The 25344-nt window shown below is 40.4% G+C and overlaps 1 protein-coding gene across 1 annotated transcript in view; it reads left to right on the top strand.

Moving 5' to 3' along the window:
• Positions 1-25344, top strand: part of LOC108796020 (calcium-activated potassium channel subunit alpha-1-like) — a gene marked incomplete at its 3' end in the record, with an annotated part of 400113 nt that overhangs the window by 209871 nt on the left and 164898 nt on the right. Inside the window, exon 3 of the mRNA XM_018567387.1 lies at positions 10657-10718. Coding sequence (XP_018422889.1) covers positions 10657-10718 — 62 coding nt within the window. The remainder of the gene's footprint in view (positions 1-10656; positions 10719-25344) is intronic.

The following is a 25344-nucleotide window of genomic DNA, read 5'->3' as shown; positions in this document are numbered from 1 at the left end:
AAATGGGTTATTATTTAATATTAATGTACTTACTAAATAAAGAGTTTAAAAAGGAAACAATATATACATTAAAAAAATTGAACAGTGGCCCTTTAAACTTGTACCGTAAATTCCCCTACTGTAAATGCTGGAGAGATGTCTTGTAGTTTGTCCTCCTTGGTAAGAATAGGGTTACAAGAAAATGTCCTCATTCTTTTTACACCATTGTCCTACAGATGGTAGACTGTGATAAGACTAAGATACCATTTATTTGCCTGATAAACATCTCTGTGTGTTGATTGCTTTTCCAAGACACCTGCTGAAAGAAATCCCTTAATAATAAATGAGATCTGAACTAGAGGGGTGTAATAGAATAAAGGACTCATTATTTGTGCCATTACTTCTTAATGATAGGCATAGATGCAGTGATACAGTGTCTGATGTGACAATTCAAACATTTGTTACGATACTCTTTTCACATTTGTAATGAGTTATTTCAAATGATGGTCTCTTATTGACCAAAACCTGTTAACCTAGAACCGAAACAAGTAATTAGTATTTCATGGTTATTGGACAAAGCAATACTTGCTCCGCAGGTGTCAGCAGATGACTGCCATCATGTTTGTATTTGATATTGAGAACAGGCAAACATGCAGTTGTTGTACTGCAAACATTTGTGAATATGCCTGGTTTTACATCATGTGCTATGTAGTATACAGTATATGTGTGCATGCATTTACAGAATAGTGAATGTCTGTTCAGTAGGGCCCGATGTTTGAGTCGAGCAAGAGTTCAACTCGAACATTGGCAGTTCGTGTGGTCGGCGAACACATGAACTGTCAGGGCGTTCGGCGGGCTGTTTGCCCTCTGAGTGCTCCACAAGGCGCTGCGCATCGCATAGTGCCCTGTGAGCCCTGATTGGCTAAAAGCCTTGCATATGACCATAGGTCAGGTTCAAGACTTTGCCCAATCAGGGCACAGTACTCTGTAAGAGCCATGATTGGGCAGGTAATGATGACTTTGCCAAATCATGGCTCACCTGTCCGATGCTGTACAACTGTAAACAGTTGGGTGGAGCTAGCTAGCTGTCGCCAATAGCTCTGCCCAATTGTTTTATATTTTGCCGGCATCTGTCAGAATGCCATTCTGCGGTGGGAGTTTGTTGTGGGCGGATGGGTCGGTGGCGTCACTTTTTAACCACTTCCCGGCCGTTGTAAAAAAACGGACGGCCAGGAGCTCTCTAGATCTGAGCGGGCGTCTTTAGACGTCCGCTCAGCCACGACCCCGCGGGAAATGCCCGATATTTAAAAACAGGCAGCGATGCCTGTTAAGATACAAGCGATCCGCCGGCTATAGAGCTGGCGGATCGCTTGTATGAGGTCCCGGTATGTTTTTTTAAAGTTTCCCCCCCAAAATTTAAAGTTGCACATAAAAAAGAATTTACATTTTTTTTTAAAGTCCCCCCCCCCATACATACACGCATGCAAACAGGCGTCGGTTGCGCATACGTGCGAAAACGACGATTGCGCCCATTACAACGCACATGTTACATAATGTCGCGAACGTCGGAATGAGAGCAATAATTCTGGGGCTATCAATCACTGATAACACTAAACTGATGAGCGGTAAAAGCTTTTAAAGCGTTGCCTATGGTCAATTTTGGGTATGGTTGTTTTTTGCGATTTCGCGTGTGCGCGCAATTTTAAAGCATGACATGTTTGGTGTCTATATACCCGATGTGACCCCCGTCTTTTATATTTTACCAAAAATATGGGTAATAATCGTTTTCCTAATTTAAAAAAAACTTATTTTCCTCAATTTTCAATAATTTTTCCTTAATATAATAAAAAATTAAAACCCCAGCGGGAATTAAATACCACCAAAAGAAAGCTCTATCTGTCCCTAAAAAATGGTATAAAATTAATTTCAGTACAGCGTTGCATGACGGAATAAATGTCAGTCAAAATACCGCAGTGCTGAATACTGAAAAATGGCCTGGCCAGGAAGGGGGTCTAAACACCTGGTCTTGAAGTGGTTAAAATTATTTCTATTTATTCTTGTTTTATTTTTTATTTCATCGAGTCGTCGTTGTGGACAATGCTGGACGTCGTGATTGACTCTGGATTACATCGGTGGATCAATTTTTTATTTTTTTTTATAAAAGACTTGTCGAAAACTTGTCTTTTGGTTTTTTTTTCAATGAAAGGATTTTTTTTCAAAAGTCAGTTCGTGTGGACGGCGAACACATGAACTGTCAGGGCTTTCGGCGGGCTGTTTGCCCGCTGAGTGCTCAGCAGGCCTCTTTTTTTAAAACTTTAATTTTAAACCCTTTGGTGAATGGGTAGGGGTACAAGTACCCTCACTCATTCACAAGGGGGAGGCCACATCTGGGTCTGGTTGGAAATTTTTGGGGTGGGGTCCCTCCTTAAAATTCCTACCAGACTTTAAGGGTCTGGTATGACTTTCAGGGGGAACCCAATGCACTTTTTTTTTAAATTGTAACTTGGGGTCCCTCCTAAAATTTCTACCAGACCTAAAGTGTCTGGTATTGTTTTGGAGGGGGAAGTGCACGCTTTTTTTTCTTTTTAAATGTCATGTTTGCTGCAGCAGGTTCTATACATTGTCTAGATGTACCACTTTACAGGCAGTGTAAGGGGACACCCCAGGCACGATACTTAAAGGAATTTTTCATTTTTATTGTTAAAATTACTGCTCCTTTAAAAACTGTATTTTTTTAATTGATACATGTCCCCCAGGGCAGTACCCGAATCCCTTTTTTGGCCCTTAACTTGCATAAAAGCCTTCAAAAAGGGGACAATTGATTTTCAAAGTTCTGGCCCCATAGACTTTCATTGAGTTTGAATTCTAACTTTTTCCATGTTCTAAAGTTCGAAATTCGAACTGAACACGGGAGTGTTCGGCCCATCACTACTGTTCAGACAACGTGTACTTTATCTAGTGCAAGTAATTATCATTTTAAGCATAAGCAAGACACCCATGACATTGTCATGTTGCTTTTTATGTTCCATCACACTTTTGTGAATGCCTGTAGATGTCTAGCAGTGTCCAGACTGTCTTCTTCATAAAGTTAATAGATGGATGTTGCCACTTTGGACTTAGTTTGCTAAAAAAGGCCATCCAACGAAAACGGTTTATTCAATTGGCTCCAAGCTTAAAAGATAGCTTAAACACAAATGGATCTATACCATAACTTATGTCCCTCGAATATTCAAACCACATTAAGTAAGACACTAAAATTCTACTCCCTTACCAGTTTTTAGATGTTGTGGCTGCATTCGTTTTCTTTTGTAAACTAGGTAAATGTTCAAGTACAGAAAATACCTGTTTATCTTGCTAAGTATTTTAGTGGCCTTGTAATTTCCTGTGCACTGAACTGCAATATCAAACAGTCATCAGTTTTTCCAAAGATTTTTTTGTGAAATGTAAAAGAACCTCTCCCTATGTATTGGCAGTGAATAGTGGAGGAGGAGTTAGTAGTCCAAATCAGGAGAGCAGTCTAGTGACAACCATGGCTCTCTTCATAGATACAGTGGAGTAAATGAGCCTTGCCACCCTAAAACAGAATGTGTGTTATTCTCGGGAATCTCAGTAAAAATAAAGGAAAAACCTAAAAAAATAAACTGCCACTGCATCTAAGGACTGATAAACTGAAATATATTATTTTTTTTGGGTTTAGATACACCTTAAAGAAAGGGACAATTAACCACCATATATTGGATAAATATGTCACACCTTATAACAATATTATATCTGTAGTATACCCCAACTACAGATGCAAACTCATCTAATAAGTACCCAGGTAATGCTTATCACCCACAACTCACCCTTGAGGCGCAGGCCTATTTCAAGATAAAAAAACTGTAGAAATGGCGAGCGCACAACAGATGTAAATGATGATGATAAGAAACAGATTGGGTGAGCAAGCTACTTGGTCAGGGAGAGGGACCCTGTAGACAATTATAGAAAAACAAGGAAAGAAGCGCTACAACCCTAGGATTCTTATTGTTTAACCGTTTGGAATCTATGGATAGGCATAAATGTAAACTCACTTTTGGAAGGACGAGATGGTGTTGTGCCGTTGAAAAGTGAAGACTGTTTGTCAGCATGGAACACACGGCGGCATCTGTAGCTGATCTGTGTGACTGTAAGCACCGGGCTTCACGGCTCTTATTGAGTCCCTTAGTGTTAGAGATAGAGGGGTGGTGAGTGCGGCTGGAGTGCTCGTTGGAGCGAGGTAGACTGTGCGTGTGACCGTGAAGCTCTCCGTCAGGTACAATGAGAGCTCAGCTGGCCAGGCTGCCACTCGTCGGCTGAATGGGAGCAGAGGTGGTATTGGGTCAGCGGTCGTTGTGAAAAAAGTTGCTGGAATAGGCTTCTCAGTAAAAATAAAGGAAAAACCTAAAAAAATAAACTGCCACTGCATCTAAGGACTGATAAACTGAAATATATTATTTTTTTTGGGTTTAGATACACCTTAAAGAAAGGGACAATTAACCACCATATATTGGATAAATATGTCACACCTTATAACAATATTATATCTGTAGTATACCCCAACTACAGATGCAAACTCATCTAATAAGTACCCAGGTAATGCTTATCACCCACAACTCACCCTTGAGGCGCAGGCCTATTTCAAGATAAAAAAACTGTAGAAATGGCGAGCGCACAACAGATGTAAATGATGATGATAAGAAACAGATTGGGTGAGCAAGCTACTTGGTCAGGGAGAGGGACCCTGTAGACAATTATAGAAAAACAAGGAAAGAAGCGCTACAACCCTAGGATTCTTATTGTTTAACCGTTTGGAATCTATGGATAGGCATAAATGTAAACTCACTTTTGGAAGGACGAGATGGTGTTGTGCCGTTGAAAAGTGAAGACTGTTTGTCAGCATGGAACACACGGCGGCATCTGTAGCTGATCTGTGTGACTGTAAGCACCGGGCTTCACGGCTCTTATTGAGTCCCTTAGTGTTAGAGATAGAGGGGTGGTGAGTGCGGCTGGAGTGCTCGTTGGAGCGAGGTAGACTGTGCGTGTGACCGTGAAGCTCTCCGTCAGGTACAATGAGAGCTCAGCTGGCCAGGCTGCCACTCGTCGGCTGAATGGGAGCAGAGGTGGTATTGGGTCAGCGGTCGTTGTGAAAAAAGTTGCTGGAATAGGCAACAGGTTGAAGGACCCTGTGTCCCGTGGGTGGGTGGTTTGACAAAGAGGCATAGAGCATCGAAATGCGTAGCCAAACCACCCACCCACGGGACACAGGGTCCTTCAACCTGTTGCCTATTCCTATCCTCGAGCTATATTGTTTTATTCACAATCAGAGAAAATGGTAAAACTTCTCACATGTCTGAAGTATAATCAATCATTATATACCAAAGACTGGAAAGCTGATGCATTTCAGGGGCAATTGCCACTTCTTCAGAAATAGGGCATCTGTACTCCAGAGCCATTATTTATAGGAGCATTAGTGCAATTACTAATGTGGAGCCAACTTGCTTAAGTAGAAATTCCCTCCTACTCACCATCATAGCTGTGGTCAGCCAATGCAGGCTTAGCAAGCTGAAGTAGGTGTATCATAGGAGGTGGTGCATGGATGTGAAGGGAGGGAAGCTACCATTATTCTTGTGGTAGGTATGGAAGGTAGGTCAAGTAGTAAAGGGAAAAACATGAGCTCTGAGGAGCTCATGTTTTTGTTCGTACATATTTATAACCACACATGAACATACTGTATGTAATATACAGGGCTCCTCAAAAATATCAGCGTATACATGCCCTGGTTCCTCACAGATATAATTTTCAGTTTTCTAACAGTCACATTCGCATGCCTCTTCCTGTTAAGCACACTGCTCTACTTACAATTATTTATATAGCGCCAACATATTCTGCTGTCACTCTACAGAAGCTGGAGAGAAGCAGATGAAGCAGATTTCTGCTTCATCAGCTTCTTTGGGGGTCCCTAGGTGACGTTAGGGGTCTTAAAGACTTCTGATGTCTCCATAAAGAGGACCTGTCACATCCTCTTTGCTGTCACATAGGGGGCTTCTTAGTCCCTTATGTGATACAGTTTAGTTAAAAGAAAATTAAAGTAAAAAAATAAAGTCACACATAAAAAAAGAATTAAAAAAACACAAAAATGTTTTTAAAGTCCCCAGCCCCACATACACGCTTGTAAACATGGGTCGGTTGCTCCTACGTGCGAAAATGACAATTGTGCCAATTCCGCACATGTTACATATCACTGCAAACGTCAGAGTGAGGGCAATAATTCTAGTGTAAAAGCTTTTAAAGCTTTCATGGCCACTTTTAGGTATGGTATATTTTTGCTGGTCCTATAGGGTTAAGAGGGTGGACTATTAACCCTTTGTGTGCTGCCATGATGTACCAAGATTGAAAGAAAATAAACTGCATTGTACTTGCACCTCCGGTCTTCAGTGGAGTGTCCTTGTTACAATATATTCAGAACGATTGTAAAATAAAAGAAAATGCCTTAACAACTTGAGTGCCATGTCTGTATATACCCCTTCATTAGCAGGCCATTTTTTTGCTGTGATAGTTTGACTGACAATTACTTGGCATCATGTATCCAAATTAATTTTAAATCATTTTGTGAGAGAGAGCTTTCTTTTGGTTGTGTTCATTAACCACTGGGTATTTGATTTATTTTACTTATAAAGGAAAACACACTAAAGGAAAACATGCCAAAAACATTGTTTTAAAAAAATGGCTTCTCTTACTTTGTTATAAAACTTGTGGGGGGAAAAAGCCAGGACAGTACAAACTCCCCACTCAAAAAAAGACCTGTTTTTGGAAAGTAGACACCCCAAGGTGATCTAATTTTTTTAGTTACAATATGGAGCTTGGTAATGGTGCACTAGGTACAGCACATCATTAAGGGGGGGTTAATGTACATGTCCCATACAGTGGGAGGATTGAGATGAGGAGCATAATGTGCAGATGTGTAGGATAGGGAGGGGGGAATGGTAAGATACAGGTCACTACAGAAATAGGATGGAGATAAGATGTACGGGCATGTGGGTGGGTAAAAAAGGAGGTTGCATATACATTTTTAACTATCCCATGCAACTATATCAAAGGTTCTTCATCACTTGTTCGAAACGGCTCCCCCGCTCTACATTTAGCCCTGCTTGCCCACAGCCCTGAGTACTACAACTATAGTCATTTTCATCAATTTCAATATGAGATGGAATAGTTATTACCTGTTTGAAGGCTATGTCCCACAATATTCCTCCACATGTCAGGATCAGTGGCGTAACTAGTGACCTCAGGGCCCCGGTGCAAGAATCCATGAAGGGCCCCCCCCCAAGAGGAAAATAATTAGGTACATTGTGTTAAAAAAAAAATTTAGACAAAAAAAAACAAAAACTGATAATTAGGGGTTACCGGGATATTACATATCCTGGTAATCAGCGGTTACTAGGGCCCCGCAGAGGCGGCTCTAGAGTTTGTGAGGCCTTAGGCAAAACTCAAATGTGAGGCCCCACTTCCAACCATAATGAAAATGTTTTAATTGAACTGTGATAAGTGATGGTAGAGCGAGGCGGATGTCCAGCGGAGGGGCCCAGGGCCATTGCATGGATTTTACAGCCTGCACAGGTCAAAACTCCACCCCCCTCCCTTCCCGGCACCCTCAGCTTTTTGCTAGATCCAGCCCTGGTCCCCTTTCACCCGGGAGGTGAGCTGATTAGGGTTGCCACCTTTTCTTAAAGCAAAACCCCAACGCTCTAGCAGTGTGTAGCATTTAATTTTTTTTGCAGAACATACAGGCAAGAGCGAAGAGAGACAGCCAGGAGGGAGAGCGAGCAAAAGAGAGACAGCCAGGAGTGAGAGCGAAGAGAGACAGCCAGGAGAGAGGGCGAGCGAAGAGAGACAGCCAGGAGGGAGGGAGGGCAAAGAGAGACAGCCAGGAAGGGAGGGCGAGCAAAGAGAGACAGCCAGGAGGGAGGGCGAGCACAGAGAGACAGCCAGGAGAGAGGGCGAGCAAAGAGAGACAGCCAGGAGGGAGGGCGAGCAAAGAGAGACAGCCAGGAGGGAGGGCGAGCAAAGAGAGACAGCCAGGAGGGAGGGCGAGCAAAGAGAGACAGCCAGGAGGGAGGGCGAGCAAAGAGAGACAGCCAGGAGAGAGCGAGAGAGAATAGTGACAGCCAGGAGAGAGAGAAGAGACAGCCAGGAGAGAGAGAAGAGACAGCCAGAAGAGAGAGTGTGGGGCATAGTAACGCACCCACCTGAGGCCCCACAGAACCCACCATCCTGGGCCCCCTCTAATTGGCGGAACTCCAGGGCCCGGTCGCGGCTGCGACCGTTGCGACCCTGGTAGTTCCGCCACTGGTCAGGATCATTTATTATGATGACTTTATTTCACAGGTACTGCACCACTTTTGATCACAGACCCAACTCTGCACTCATTCCAGTAGCTCTTGTGTTGACACAGCAAGCCCTTTTGCTTTCATTTTTTCCCTTTAGTGCAGCCAGACCATGCAACAAAAGTGGCAGCTTATTTACATTGGAGACTAGTCACAGACGACTTGCTTTCAAGCAGTTGTTAAGCTTTTGTGACATGTTGACTATGGCTTGTTGCACTCAGGCTGCTGAAATGGGGCAATCCAGCTAGTTTTTCACTGGCAAGAGTCATTGGTCAAACTTACCAACTGAATTCTAAGAATTCCCAGAGAAGGAGAGGAAAAGGTAAGAAATCCTACCCACCTTGTGCCTTAGTCCATCCCATTCTTCAGGTTCTTCATTACTCAGGCTGAGTTGCTGAGATCTTCTACCTCTCCTTCCACCAAAGCTGTTGTAGAAATCATAACCACTATCTTGCATTGAAACAGAGTTTGAGGTTTATTCAAGGAGAACACTAGTAAACTTAAAACATTCAAAAGTCTGCATGGATCTTTTGTGTTATCTAAAGAAACTTTAGTACAGATGTATAAAATGCAAAACAAAAAAAATTTGCCCATGTGGACCACTTAGCAGTCAAGGACAAGAAATGCAGAGCTGAATTATTTACCGTTTATAAAGCAAACAAAGCATATTTGTCACAGACAATATATATTTTTTCCTTTTTGGCCACTCTTATTTAGATAAACAATTTTACATAACTTTTGTTACCCAAGAAAAGACATGTGGTCACACTCACTAAAAGCACATTCTTAAGAGACTGTAAACTATTTAAATTTGTTAGGCTACAGCAGACTAAGAGCAAAATAAAAGCCAACTAAAATATTTCTGGTCAGTCGCTAACAAGTGAAAACCTGATCCATTTTTCAGTAATTTGCAAACACTTGTTATCAGCTCTCATAAACTGGAACCTTTATATCTCAGTTATGTTTAGGTTTTAACAAGCCCTCTACTGATACCAAGGTTCCATTCATGCTCACTGTGGTATGGACTAGGGGAATTCATATAACAGTAGACAACTTTAATAAGTGTTGCACCACACATGGGAAAGAAAACGAAGTAACAGCCTGGTTTACGCGTTTCTGGGGCACGCCCCTTCATCAGAATTAAAAATGGTTTATGCGTTTCTGGGGCCCGCCCCCTTCCCAGAAACGCGTAAACCATTTATCAATACAGGGATCGAGGTTACTGGTGTTTTACATCGTTCCAGATTCTCCCTGCCATGGGTTCCATCCTCTCACCTTATTCTACTGGTTTTTATTCTACCGAACTGTTGTAAGTACAGCCTTCGCTGCATGTTTTTACTATTAAATAACATTTTTACACTATGGAGGCGCTCTCTTTTGTTCCTTTTCTCACAAACAAAAAACTGCTACATGGAGCAAAAAATCCACACATGTATCCTTTTTTTTGCTTCTGTAATGACTACATCCACATGCACATCTCAGTGCTATATGTAGCTATCTGGATCCGTGTTTCCTCAGTGATGTCTTGAAGGCTGTACTACTGGACTAAAGATTGTGGTGGGATCTGCTTGTGGTGCTTTCCAGACCTTTGTGTACTATGTTAGTTAGCCTCATATCATTCTCCAGGTACAGAACCGTGGCACAGCTTCTGGTGTGACCCAGCATGGATGGAGTGAAGCTGACCTAGCATGTTACCTTTGGGTACTGTGCTCTTTGTGGTGCTTCGAAGATTCTTATGTATTGTTTTGTTTCCTAGTGTTCAGTTCCTCCTGTAGGTGACAATATAACCCAATAGTCCCGGGAATAACTGAATCCTGCGTCCCTTAATGATCTCCAACTCTTAACAGATTTTGCAAATAGTACAAAAATACTGTTTTTAGTCTTAGCTAGAGTAGGGAAGGGTTAGAACCTCTTTCATGTCTTTATTGTTGTGAATTACCCCTCTCCCAGGGAGCATCAGTGTATATATTGTTTAATGAAGACTATTTCCACTTGGATAGAAAATTATGGGAAACCCAAAGCTGTATTATTGTAAGGGAAGTGGAGACTCTTCCAATGGGACATCTGTTTTAGTAATAGGTGTCCAAGAGCAGACCTTTCCTTATTTTGGAGAGATTTAGAAAATATAATGGCTGCAGAAATTTATAGCCAACACATAGTACTGTACAGTCGCTGCTTACTTTTGGTAACAGAGCCACCAAGAAAGTCTTTAGGAATATTATTTGTGCGAGTGTGTTCTGCCTCATGATTGACACTGTTGTTTTTTTGTTTACAGGTAGTGACGGTTTTTGCTCTGAGCATTGGAGCCCTGGTCATATACTTCATTGATTCATCCAAGTGAGTATAATAGTGTTATAATTGGTAGTTGAGGTATAACACAATATCACATTGTATTTGCTTTAAAAGGTCACCTAGCTACATAACAATGTGTGTACTTACTGTATCTTCTACTTAATGAGACTCCTATATATATAAGGAAAGGTAAAAGCAATCCCTCCAGTTATTTAGAAAACCATGCTTGGATTTTTTTTTAATCTAGCCATGCATAGCAATGGTGTGGACCACAACAATTGCAACAGTGACAAGAGGCCAAAAGTAGGACCCACTCACACTTATGTGTATAAAGTCATGTAGAGAATATAGAGCATATAGGCAGGGTTACTGATCCTTATTTTAAAGAAAACTCAAGTTAAAATTCTAAACCATCATTAAGGGAAGCATACAAGCCAGTTAATAAAAGTTGTGTTATAAATGTAGGTGCCAGGAAAAAAAAAGTCAACAAAGAAATTATTAGACGTAGGAGCCAGACCTGAAACTGATTTATGAGACATGTAAAACATTTTAGAAGACTAAACAAGAATTGAACCATTGTTTCATGAAATTGTCATTAAATGACAAGAATTGCCTTATTGAAATGTCGACCAATAAATATATATTTATATTGCTATTCCGATCAGCTATAGCATTATGATAGCTCAACTAATATGGAGTAGGTTCCCCCTTTTGCCACCAAAACATTGAGGCATTTACTCAACTAGACCTCTGAAGGTATGCTGTGGTATCTGGCACCACACTGTCAGTAGCAGATCCTTTACGTCCTGTAAGTTCCAAAATGGGCCCTCCATGGATAAGACTTGTTTTTTCAGCAAATCCTATAGATGCTCAAGAAGAGAATTGGAGAATTTGGGGGCCAAATCAACACCTCTACCTTGTTGTGTTCCTCAAATGATTCTTGATCCATTTTTGCAGTATGGCATGGTACATTATCCTTCTGATAGAGGCCACTGCCATCAGAGAATATCATTTCCATGAAGGGGTGTACTTGCTCAGCAACAATGTTAAGGTAGGTGATACATGTCAAAGTAACATAACATGAATCGCAAAACCCAAGGTTTCCCAGCAAAACATTGTCCAAAGCATGCCTTCTTCCCAAAGTCCATCCTGGGGCTATCTCCCCTCAGGTAAGCACACACATGCACCCGATGTTCACATGATGTAAAAGAAAACATGATTCATCAGATCAGTCCACCTGCTTCCATTGTTCCTTGGTCCAGTTTTGATGCTCACGTGCCCATTGTAGACACTTTTGGCAGTGGACACGGGTCAGCATGGGCACCCTGACCAGTCTGTTGGGAATGCAGGCCCATACATAACAAACTACAATGTGCTGTGTGTTCAGACATCTTTCTATTTGAATCAGCATGATCTTTTCCAGCAATTTGAGTTAAAGTAGCTCTTCTATTGGATCAGACTACACAGACAAGCCTTCGCTTCCCATGTTCATCAGTGAGCCTTGGTTGCCCATGACCTTGTTGCTAGTTCACCGATTTTCCTTCCTTGGACCACATTTGGTAGGTCCTGACCACTGCAGACCTGAAACATCCCACAAGAGATACAGTTTTGGAGTTGCTCTGACCCAGTTGTCTAGCCATCACAATTTGGCCCTTGTCACAGATGCTCAAATCCTTACAAATGCCCTTTTTTTCTGCTTCCAACACATCAATTTCAGGAACAAAATGTTCACTTGCTGCCCAATATATATCACCCACTTCCAGGTGCCATTTTAGGAAGATAAGCTCCCTTGTCAACTCCTCCCATGCTCGCCTCCAGGACTTCTCTAGAGTCTCCCCCACCCTCTGGAATTCTTTACCCCAACCTGTCCGTCTGTCGCCCACCTTGACTGCCTTTAGGCGATCCCTAAAGACTCATCTCTTCAGGACAGCCTATACCACCTCAACCTAACCGCTCAACCATTGTGCCGCCCCAATGGGGCATAGAAGTTTATTTAAATAGAAGTTTTATATAGTTTGTTTTCCCTATACTTTTTCCTATGGACGTTTTATATGTCAAGTTCACATGCTGCCATCTAGTGGCCTTTCTTGGTATCAAACATGTTCTGTGTTCCCTTTGTGATGTATTTCCTCTTTATGTAAGCCCCACCCTTCTTCCTGAGGTCAGTGCTTCCTGTGTCATGGCCAGCGCTAACAGGCCACATGTAACTAGGACACATGTACTCTGCATAGTACGCTAGGAAAGGCATCATCTTTTGACCACATAATACTGAAAACCATCCATCTGCTGTATCCTGTTGTCTGATGTGCAGACTAAAGCAATCTTTGTGGATGAAACGGTATTGGTGAGTTCAGCTATCTGACAATGAATGTCCTCAGTGATTGAATCTACTTATACAGGCCAGGCATAGAGGTCTCACAAGGGATACATCGCTATCACAACAATCGGAGTCAGAATAACCATCACGTTCTCAAACAATTCATCCCCACGCAGCTTCCTCCTCATGTATCACTTCCCCCTCCCTTTTAGATTGTAAGCCCTCAGGGGGAGGGCCCTCCCTACCATCTTGTCTTGAATTGTATTGTGATTGTAATGTCTGCCCTATATTGTAAAGCGCTGCGCAAACTGTTGGCGCTATATAAATCCTGTATAATAATAATCAATAAGATTATTTGTCATAATGCTGTGACTAGTCGGTGCATATGTATTCTACATTCGTTGATGAGGGTAACCTATGTTATAAAAAATATTGAGCTATCATAGTGAAGTGTATAACATTACACTATAACATGTTAAATCCAATAAAAGTTGGGGTTATAGATACTCTGCAAATCGAAAAAAAACTACTTTTGAAAACAAGATTTGCTCAGAAAGATTTTACTCTCACAAGTAAAATAAATAGTAAAAATTAGCGTATAGTTTTCAGGGGCGTCACAGAAAGATTTAGACCATGGCAAAAAAATACAGTGACCAGCATGGTAGAACCACTCCCAGCATGCCTCAGTGTTTTCTAGTGTCCTTGGAGGATGGATGTCTTTTGTCAATGGAGTAGAGCTAATTGTTTTATCAACGATTTTTCCTTTATTTTAATTTTTAATTTTTTTGTAACAAAAATGTTCTTCCGCAGTTCGGTAGGTGTCGAGGTGGAGTAGGATTTGCCCTTGTACGCGAATAGAAGCTTAAAGGGGAAGCCCCATCTGTAGGCGATCTCATTGTTGCGTAACAAATCCAGTAATGGCCGCATGGCTCGGCGTTGTTGTATAGTGGTAGGCGAGAGGTCTGCGAATACCTGATACGCATGTCCCTGGAAGCGGAGTTCTCTCCGGCCTCTGGTAGAGCGCAGTACTTCTTCCTTGGTGCGGTAGAATGTGAATTTGACAATAATATCCCTCGGGGGGCCTTCTTGTCGTCTAGGAGCCAGTGCCCTATGTATGCGGTCGAACTCCAGTCGTTCCATGGGCATTGATGGCAAAAGTTCCTGTAGGAGGGCCGTAATGGTGGATTGTACGTCCTCCATGGATTCAGGCAGGCCACGGAAGCGGAGATTGCCGCGACGGGCCCTATTCTCCATGTCCTCGACCTTATCCATGAGGGCAATGAGGTCTGCATTTACAGTGTCCAAATCCTGTTCGTGTGATTCCATCACTGCAATTACATCGTCAACCTTTTTTTCAAGCTGGTCTGTACGAGCGCCGATTTCTCTGAGCTCCCTAGTCAGGGTCTCAGTCAGCTTTTCAGAGACCGCTGCCAGTTCAGTGTGTAACATGGCCTGAAATTTTTTTAGCAGAGCAGTGTCTCTGGCTTCCCTGGCGTCTTCCAGGCCGTCTCCCTGTGTAAGGGGGAGGCTGTCCAGCGAGGACGAGTCATGGGCGCCCAAGAGAAGCAGTGGGGACGCAGACACATCGGGGTTGGCACGCGTGCCCGCCATCTTGGGTGTGCCGCGTCTGGGTGTCTGCTGCTTTCTCGCGTCCTTCTGCCGCTTACTGTGTCTCATTACGCTGCCCCGGGTGTTTCAGGGGTACAGGAAGACGAGACGAGTGATCCGGTGTTGTGCAGGGTGAGTTTGGTTGCTGATGATTGCTCGTAGGGGACCGGGTGTTGCGGAGCTCCCTCAGATCGCGGCCATCTTACTCGGCAGCTCGCCACGCCCCCCCCCTTTATTTTTTTCAATCTACAAGCTGCTTGAGCCGGTCTCTTTATGCAGGTATCCAGATTGGCATAATCTCCGTTTATATCTTTGGAGGGCATACCTGGACACCACTGGACTTTGAATCACAGTCAGGACACTGTCTGCAAGGAGTTTGCATGTTCTCCCTGTGGTCGTATGGGTTTCCCCCGGGTCCTCCAATTTCCTCCCACACTTCAAAGATATGCTGGAAGGTTAATTGGCGCCTGTCTAAATTGACTCTGTATCTATGCATGTGTGATAGGAACCTTATATTGTAAGCTCCTTGTGCTACTTTCTGCTATTCCACCTAATTGAACCTCTCCTGCTTCCAATGGCCACTTTGTGAGTACCCAAGGTTTTACCTTGTACTTGAGCTAAGTTGTCCCTGCTAAACACACGTGAAGCTGCCCACTGTATCATGTCCCTCTGGCACATGATCCACTAACAGTTCCAGACGGCCTGCAGTGTTCCCTCTGAAGGACATGACATTCTACATTCTTCAGAGCCTTTCTTAGATTCATCAGGTGTGGCCTACGCCTCAGTTTTAACCGCATATTTCACCACAGTTATCTCATAGGCCAAATTGCAGTTTTTAATGCTGACTCTGACCATATAGGCCATAAGTGTACCTCAATGCTGTTCTCTGCAGAATCATTATGCGACCTGTCTGCAGCATTTGGCTGCAGAGGCTCTATCTGATGAAGAGTCTCAAAAAAACTAGATGATATTATTCCTGAGGAGTCACAGATAGGCCTCCATAACTCTCAGTGACAGCTCTTAATGCTGTTCATGCCAACTTAAAGATGGAGGAGCAGCCTGTAGCATCCACTAGTGCTACTACCAATCCAGGATGCCCTAAGACTAATATAAACCATGCGTTTGGAGGAGCTCACTGCCCGCCTCCATGATAGGTAGCCAGTGTTTGTGGAGACCATGGATGGAGTATATTCGATAACCAGAGGTTCAGAAATTTCTATAGGAGATATAAGTAATTACGTAAAGTAAATATCTAGACCATTATTGATAATTATAATGGGAGAATTTTATTAATGTACCCTGTTTTTTTCTATTATTTTAAGGTGGGGATAGGAGGGAGGCAAGTTAGGATGTTGTGTTTTGTTGTATTATTTGATATGAGAATGAACTCTAAAGATTTTTTAATATATAAAATGACTGATAATGTGATGTACAGTAAATTATGAGTTGAACTTGAAGAAAATTAATAAATAATCTTTAAAAAAAAAAGACCACTAAAATCTTTCCCGTGCACATGCATTTCTCACCCGTCTTGCATGCAGATTGGGAAATTCCCCTCAAGAAAAAGTCTAGGCCTCAAACTGGGGAGACCCTCCCTGAGGCCAAGAAGGGTTCCTTTTGTTTCAAGCAGGCTTCAATCTCTAAGGACAAACCCGAGGCACGAAGTAATTTTCACTGCAAAGCCTGGGTATCTAAACACCCCAAACCTGTAGACAAGTCCTTTTTTGGCATGAAAGAATGCCAAAATTAGAGTTCTCCTCACAGCCTCCTCTCCAATTCATGTCCTCCAATCTTCATGTGTCACCGCACAGATTAGCAGTGCTCAGTGCAGCCCTTGTGGGTGTCTTGGAGTAAGGGTGTTTGCCCAAGTTCCTATAGCGGAAAGGTTTCAGGGATTTTATTCTTTTTTTACAGTAATCTAAAGGGGCCATCCTCCCCACCTAAAGTCTGAAGGGCCTACATGTATTCACTCGGCCCCAAAAATCCACCAGAATGGTCATAGTCTCCCTCCTTCAAGGAGATTTTCTGTCCTCTGTAGTTCTAAAGGAAGCATACATCCATGTCCCTATTTTCCAGAACAATAGTGATTCCTTTACTTTGCTGTGGGTCCCCAACACTTTCCATTTGTAGCCCTGCGATTTGGACTTTCTTCTGTGTTTATCAAGGTTCTGGCCTCTGTACATGCCTTGAATTGTTTCCAGAGCATCCCCATTATGGGGTATCTGGATGACCTCCTATTGAGGGAAGAGTAGGGACAAGTCCTGACTGTCAATACGCTGTGTACAGCTCAGATCTTAAAAAGGTTTGGTTGTATCCTGAACCTTCAGAAGTCTGCATGGAGCTGACTCATCATTTGGAGTATCTGAGACCCATCACAAGCAAGCAAGAGTTTTTCTTCCACATGACTTCAAACTCTCCTCTCCTAGACTCTTCGACCCAGGAGTTGGCTGACTCTTCTTTTCGGAGTGTGAGTCCTGGAGCTGCAAGTAGCCTTGGAGGCAGTCCTGCTTGCCCTGTTTCACTCCAGACTTTTAAAGTGCTTTTTATCTTGCTTTAACTAGGTATAACTCTGCCTCCAACCATCTTGCATCAGTTTTTTGCTGAGGAAAATTCTACAATCCACATTCAAAAAAAAGTTAGGATGCTGTGTAAAATCTGCATAAAAACCAAATGCAACGATTTGCAAATCTCATAAACCCAAATTTTATTCAAAATAGAAAATATATCAAATGTTTAAACTGAGAAAATGTACCATTTTAAGTTAAAAAAAAAGTTAATGATGAAATTGATGGCAGCAACACGTCTCAAAAGTTGGGACAGGCAACAAAAACCTGGCAAAGTAGGTAGTACAGGAGGAGCTGGAAGAACATTTTGCAATTAATTATGTTAATTGGCAACAGGTCAAGTAACATGATTGGGTAAAAAAGAGCTTCTTAGAGAGTCGGAGTGTCAAAAAATTCAGAAATTAACCTCATCACCTACATGGTGGAAGGAGAAGCTGGTTTCCCTTCGCAGGGACCTTCAGAAATGAAAAGAGAGATTCTATTGTGAATAAAATAGGTTTATGAGATCATTGTATTGCATCATCACATTCTTTTTTATGTAGGTTTTACACAGTGTCCCACATTTTTGGGCATTGGGGTTGTAACTATGTTTTTACTGTTTTCTTCTCTTCTGTCAATGTGGTCTGTACCTTTTTACCAAGGTCAGTCAATTCCCAGAGTTTTGAACTCTAGTGCAAGAGGTGGATCTTTTCCCTAGGATTCACATAAGCAATCCATTCTCTGGTCTTCTGGACTCATAATGACCCCTCCAGGGTTTATAGATTTACTAAACCTTTGTTCCTTTAGCCCTTTCGCTGCCACTGACATAAAGACGTATGATGGCTGCAGCATGGGCCTTTCAATACACTTTCAGATGTCATAGTGTGGTTCTTTAGCCGACTCTTGGCTTTCAGCTGCCAATTATTCATCTATATTTTTGTATTCCTTTATAGTATTGGGAAATATTGTCTTTGAACTATTATGTCTTGTTTTTTTCTGTTTCTAAAACTAGGTAAACTTACTTATATTTCACTCTTCCTCTGTTGAAAGTATCCTCAAGTATGATTTTTGTATCATTAGGGAATTTTCATTGGTCATTCTTTTATCTGACCTTCCATGCATTATATTTAGCTGCACGTTCTTCTCTTCTGCAATGGTCCAATAACTCACTTTCTTACAATGACTTTCTTCCTCAGTTGAATTCCTTTTTACTATGTCCTTCATGTCAAAATTATTTTCATAATGTTTAGATTTATTCTAGATTACTTTGTATGCTTGTCTCTCCCTAGTCAATTGGACCTCTAATCGAAGGTAACCTCTAATCCTTCCAGGTATTATTATTTATTTATTACATGCCATTAAAATTACTGAACATGTCATGATGTTTCTCTGTTGGGGTCCCTCAAAAATAAGGACCCATATGCAAGACCTGTCTTTTTGAAAGACCTTTTTCTTTTCTTCTGATAACCAAGTTACCACTTGCTCCAGTTCTCTCGTTGTTGCAGTTTTTACTCAGTTTCCATCTCTGTTTTCGTAAACTGCTTTTTCATTTTTTATCCTCTGGCGGGGCCCAAAGTTTCTTAGATACAATCACTTCCCTTAGATAGATTCTCTCCTAGTTTGTATCACAGGTTACACTTGGGGACCTCCTTGTTTTAAGACATTGATTACCCTATACTATGTATAACTTGATTTCTGTGTTGCTGACATTCTCTGTGGCAAGTACCCTCCCCTCAGCTGGACTGTTTTTGGACTATACCCTGCTCTTAAGATTATCTACTGTTCCTTTGTCCCATAATAAATGATTAGGAAAACAGGATTTTTGTACTCGTAAAATGTTTCTTGGAGTGCACTGAGAGACACAGGTCCCAGGCTATGTGCACTGATTGCTCACACAACTGAGACCTGACAGTTGGAGGTTAAGTTATACAGGGGAATGGTTAGAGTTTTTTTTTGTTTAATATGTTTTTATTTCAATTTAATTTCATACATTTTACATTTCCATTATATAAAAAAAAGGGTTATTATAATACATCCAAGAAAAAACTCATTTATCTATCATTTCCCATCATACATTCCTTCTTTCAAAACTTCCTTTAGAGAAGTAGGAGGGAGGGCATCTCCCCCTATGTCATTAAACCACTATCCTCTCCTCCGTGTTCTCAAAAATCCACCTCCCCTTATCATGTATTCTCTCCCTATTCTCTTATAACTAACCTATCAAGTGCGACCCCCCCCTCCACCTTTCATATGACCTTCTCCCTATTTCTCTGGTGTCTAGCCTATCCTGTGCGTACTAAGTGTGAACCAGTTCCTCTTCTTCTAATCTATTCTCGCCTCTCTATGTTTGTGTTCCTATTCTACATATACTTATTTATCCCTTCCAATCAGTGTCATGTGCAATCCTAAGTTTAACCTCTTCTATTTATCTATTCAACGTCCCCCTATGTGCACTCACCTCTTTTCCCTTACCTTACCTTTCTTGTCCCTTTCTCCCACTCCTCCAACTGGCATTCATACTCCTTTCTACTTCACCATACATACAGGTCGTGCTCTACCTTAATATCTAAGATATCTAATCCGAGGTCCTATCTTTATCCTTGTCAATCCAGTAATAGCACTTCCCAGACTTCACCCAAGGTGATCTGAGTCCACACCTCCCTAATTATTCAATTAGAAAACCGTTTACAATATAAATACTGTGATGGAGTGTGTTTAGAAAGGACTCAGATATATATGATTAATAAATATTTATTTAGATTCTTGTTTTTCTAAAAATCATGCAGTTCGATAAAAAAAACATCAGTTTCACTTGAAGTAGTGCTTATGTGTGTCTCAAACTATCATATCTCTATCCCTAAGACTATTGCTGATACGTATATTTGCAAACCATATTACATTGATAATTTATACATTCATGGTCATATTTATATTTCATATATTTCTTTACAAGTATATCACTATTAGATGAATCCCCTACGCGTTACGCTTCCAAAGGCTTCATCAGGGGATGTTTATTTTGTTTGTTTGTATATATCGATTTTCAGCAATAATCTGTTTTTTAAACATATAATACAATATAAATTAATATTAATCCATAAGATAGAATCCACACAAAATACACTATATATCCATAAAATTCAATTAATTTCTATTGCATAATTATATTCAAAAATTCCTCATTTTTCATTTGTCAATACAATATATTCATTTTCTTCATTTGTCATTAATAGCTTTACATTAATATTTATGCATAGGATATAATATTCACATTGATTGTTTATCCACCAACATTTTTTGTTCATCTCTAATACATATATTTGATAATTTTCATTTATCATTAAGTTATCCTTTTATCCATTTCATTTAATATTGGTTCATGTTATTTATAGGGTATGTTGTTCCTTAATTAAAATCATCCAGTATATAAACAGACATAATTCATCATCATTAATCTTTCCGTAATGTTATTTTAAAGAACATAGTACTTGATCTAGATATGTCGGAGTGTATTTATTCACCATAAATGTATATAATTCTTCTTACCTTTCTTTATATTCAACTTTTAATCCTGGGATTGCATGATACTGAAGAGGTCTTTTTCCCCGGGTGATGGGGTTTCCCTCATCAACCCTAGAGAGTGTCACATGGCAGAATCAGAGATGCATATGGAGTCCAGTACAACTTCACAGTGCTAGAGAAAGTGATCATGGTGCTTAGTTTATATCAAGTATTTCATTCCCTCTTATATGTAGTTAATTCGTTTTTTGTGTATAAAGTGCCTTTCCTCTATTCCTCCTCTTCTCATTTGTTAACTCATGCATTGTGTGGTCCCTAGTATACCCGGACAGTCTCATATCCCATGTGTGTATACATATCTTAATTGCATTAATTAGTTCACCATCTGTGACTCATGGCATTTATTCATCCCCTCTATCCCTTTCAACAGTGCATATTTCCAATATTTCCCGTGTTTTAATTATCTTAAACGCAATACACCCCAGCCCTTCTTGTGTATATCCTCCAAATTCATTGGCTCTACAAATGTGTTTCTATTACATTAATCTTTGACTCTCTATCCCACCAACATACTTTAAATAGTTTGTGCTTGTGTAATTCCAAATCACATTTAAAACAGTTGTGCCCCAACGTTCCCTTACCTTAGAAAACAACACCAAGTGGAATATTGAACCCTCTCAGCCGTAGTGGGTCAATACAATGTTTCTTTTCTGCTGCGTGTCAACCTTTACATATCTCTCCGTCCTCCTTCCCTGCACTGAAAGTTTGTGTCCTTTTTATGCGTCCACCCTCCCGCGATCGCCACTTTGCAACGGCGTGCGACGTCATTGGGGGGGTGTGGCATCCCTTCAGGCCGCGTCTATCTCTATCCCTCTGTCCTTATTGTATCTGTGTTGATAGGCAACCTATATCGCTCGTTCGGAGCTGTATTTCGATCCTTTTTTGCCTCAATTTCGTTTATTTTCCCATTACATTGTCTGTCTCTAGCAATGGTTTTTATCCTCAGTTAGGTTTGCTATTGTAATCATGACTTGCCTGTCTTTAGGGTGCCATCTGGTTCTGCCGTGTGTATAGTCCCCCCTATATCAATACTCAATCCCCAAAGGATTATAGTTACATAATATAACTATAGAATACATGGATGCTACATTAAAGAGTGTTTCTTTTCTATATTATCAAGTTCCATTTTCCTTCTATATACATATAGATATACCTATGTCTATTTTTCCATTTATAGGAGTACAGATGCTTGCAATTATCGCCCTTCCATGTAATCATATAATCCCAAATTGTATAAACATATTCCTCCATTCTAGCTAAACTTCCAGTTATTTATTATCCATATCTGTATTTTTATTTCTCCTTCGATTTAGACCTTATACATTAATTTAAGGATGTTAGATTATATTTTCTATGTGCATGCATATATAATTTTAAACACATATACATATACATATATATCCATATCCGTTTTAGTTCAGACTCCGATCTTTGATATTAAATAATCATTTAAGATACTTCTGGTTCTAGTCTCAGGTCCTTCTCTTTCTAATTTGGACCTGGTTTCTAACCTCCATTGTGAGCATCTATATGGCTCTTCTACATTTGGATTCACCTAGATCCTTTCAGTCTTTTGTGTTGATTCTATCTTATGGATTAATATTAATTTATATTGTATTATATGTTTAAAAAACAGATTATTGCTGAAAATCGATGTATACAAACAAACAAAATAAACATCCCCATGAAGAAGCCTTTGGGAGCGTAACGCATAGGGGATTCATCTAATAGTGATATACTTGTAAAGAACTATATGAAATATAAATATGACCATGAATGTATAAATTATCAATGTAATATGGTTTGCAAATATACGTATCAGCAATAGTCTTAGGGATAGAGATATGATAGTTTGAGACACACATAAGCACTACTTCAAGTGAAACTGATGTTTTTTTTATCGAACTGCATGATTTTTAGAAAAACAAGAATCTAAATAAATATTTATTAATCATATATATCTGAGTCCTTTCTAAACACACTCCATCACAGTATTTATATTGTAAACGGTTTTCTAATATCTTTATCCTTGATCATGCATTCAGTACCCCATTCTTTCATTTTTGCTAGGCTCCTTCTCATTATTCTATCCTTCTCCTTAAACCTACCTAATCTCCTCCATCTGTGTATATTTTCCCCAATTCTCCCATATCATATGAAATCTCTCTTTTTTTATCTGAGTCCCTTGCAATTAGCTCCTCCATGTATTTTATTTCCTCCATTGTGCTGGCCCAATTCTCTAATGTAGGTGGTACCTTTGACTTCCATCTCCGCGATATGCATACCCTAGCTGCAACCATTGAAAATATTAAGATTCAATTTTTTTATCTTTTTTAGGGATCCAGGTATTAATCACAGTAGGGCCATAAAGGAATCTTTTTCCAAATGTTGTGTCTCTATGGCATTGTAAATTCCAAATACAGATTCCCCAAAAGGTTGCAGTCTAGGACAACTCCACCATATATGCAAGTATGTCCCCTCCTCCAGAGTACATCTCCAGCATCTGTCTGTTAGGTCTGGATTTATGTGTCTGATACCTTCTGGGCACCTATACCATCTAGATATAATTTTGTAGTTCTTTTCTTGGTGGAAGGAAGATACGACTGATCTATGTGTCGTATTAAATATTCTTTCCCATTCTCTATCTGATAGTTCACTCCTCATTTCTTGTTCCCACCTTTTCATATACTTAGTATGTCCTTTATCTTCTTCTGCCCTTAATATGCCATATACCCTTGACAAAGTGTGAGTGACCGGAGCTTCTGCTAAACACAGTTTCTCAAATGTAGTAAATTACCTATTAAGGGTTTTATACGTCCTGAGGTGTCTTATATAATCTGAAAGCTGAACTGCCTCCATCCATAGCTTCCCATTAATTTGTGTTTCTGGTCGTAGATTTATTTTTACTTCCTCTCTGCCTGGTTCTAACACTTGCCACATCCATAAATGTGGGGTATTCTCCATGTTTAATAGTGTGTTTGCTTGCATACCTGGTGGAAATTGAGGATTGCCCAGGATGGGAGTCAAGGGTCCAGGCCTAGATGAAAGGTTATATTTAATAACCGACTTATCCCATACTTGTAATGCCGCTTGTACTAGGAGAGGCAGTGTAGATGTCTGTGGCCTGTACTCTACTGGGAGCCAAGGAAGATTCCTCAGCAGCACTGGGGAAATGTCATTTTCCAATTTTACAACTCCTTTATCCTGACCTCTATGTATCCAGTCCAGTATTCTGGATATTAGGATCACTTTATGGTAGAGTGCAAAGTCTGGGATTCCCAAACCTCCCCTATGTTTTGATCTCATCAGATCTTTTGCACTTATTCTAGGAGTTTTGTTTTACCAGACGAATTTCATAGCTGACGATTTTATTTTCTTAAAAGCTTCAGGTAGGTGAATGGGTATTGTCTGGAGTCTATAAAGTATTTTTGGGAGGATATCCATTTTTAAGATGTTTACTCTCCCTATCCAAGACATTCTTAAACTATTCCATGAGTGGAATTGGGCAAATATATTGTCTATCCAATCCCTAAAATTTATAGCATACAGTGTGTTAAGTTCTTTCGGAATATTAACCCCAAGATGTACAATATATTTAGCCTGCCATCTAAACGGATAGTTATTCTTTATAATAGTTATTGTTTGATCAGTTAATTATATGTTTAGGAATTCTGATTTAGATTTATTTGGAAGTTACTCAGGTCTCCATAGTTATTCAATTCTTTAAGGATATTGGGTATTGAAATTATTGGAGAAGTTATTAAGAGAAGTAAGTCATCTGCGTATAATGCTATTTTATGCTGTTGTGTTAGAGTAGATATACCTGTAATCGAGGAGTTTTTCCTAATAGTTGCCGCTAGTTGTTCCATTACTATAACATATAATAAGGGTGAGAGAGGGCATCCCTGCCGGGTGCCATTTTTTATTGGGAAAGACGTAGACAATTCCCCATTAACTCTAACCCTTGCATTTGGATGTGTATACAATGCCATCACTTTGGATAGAAACAATTCTACCACTCCCATTTGCGCCAGTGATTCTCTAAGGAATGTCCAATTTACCCTGTCAAATGCTTTTTCGGCATCAACTGACAGAAGGCAAAGCGGAACATCTCTCTTCTGTGCTAATTCTATTAAATCAATAACTCTATTGGTGCTGTCTCTGGCCTCCCGGCCCTGTACAAATCCAGTTTGGTCTAAGTGAAAATTTTAGGCAGCACCTTTTTTAACCTGCTGGCCAATACTTTAGCATATATTTTTAAATTTAAATTTATAAGAGAAATTGGACGGTAATGTTTCCAGGTTTTGGGAGTTCATTTGAGTTTAATTTGTTGCCCCGAATAGCGTATACATGAGACCTGTAAACATTCATCCTTCCCAACTTTACTTTCACCATAACATTCATCTCCATATATACCCTTATCATATTCTTGCATGTAGGACATTTCCTTTAACCTCCTACACATACCACGCAAGAAAGTCCTAATATATGGACTAATGGGAGGTTGTAGGGGCCGGGTGGCAGACCGCCAGACACTCGTTCCTCCACAAGTCCATTCCATTTAATTCTTATCTACAATTCCAGCCTTGTTTATTGATATATCCTTATGTTTTAATTCCCTATC

This window comes from Nanorana parkeri, unplaced genomic scaffold (genome assembly GCF_000935625.1).
Source record: "Nanorana parkeri isolate BGI_ZX_2015 unplaced genomic scaffold, ASM93562v1 scaffold1041, whole genome shotgun sequence".
In the NCBI taxonomy this organism is placed as follows: Eukaryota; Metazoa; Chordata; class Amphibia; order Anura; family Dicroglossidae; genus Nanorana; species Nanorana parkeri.
This window is presented reverse-complemented; position numbering and strand designations above follow the sequence as displayed.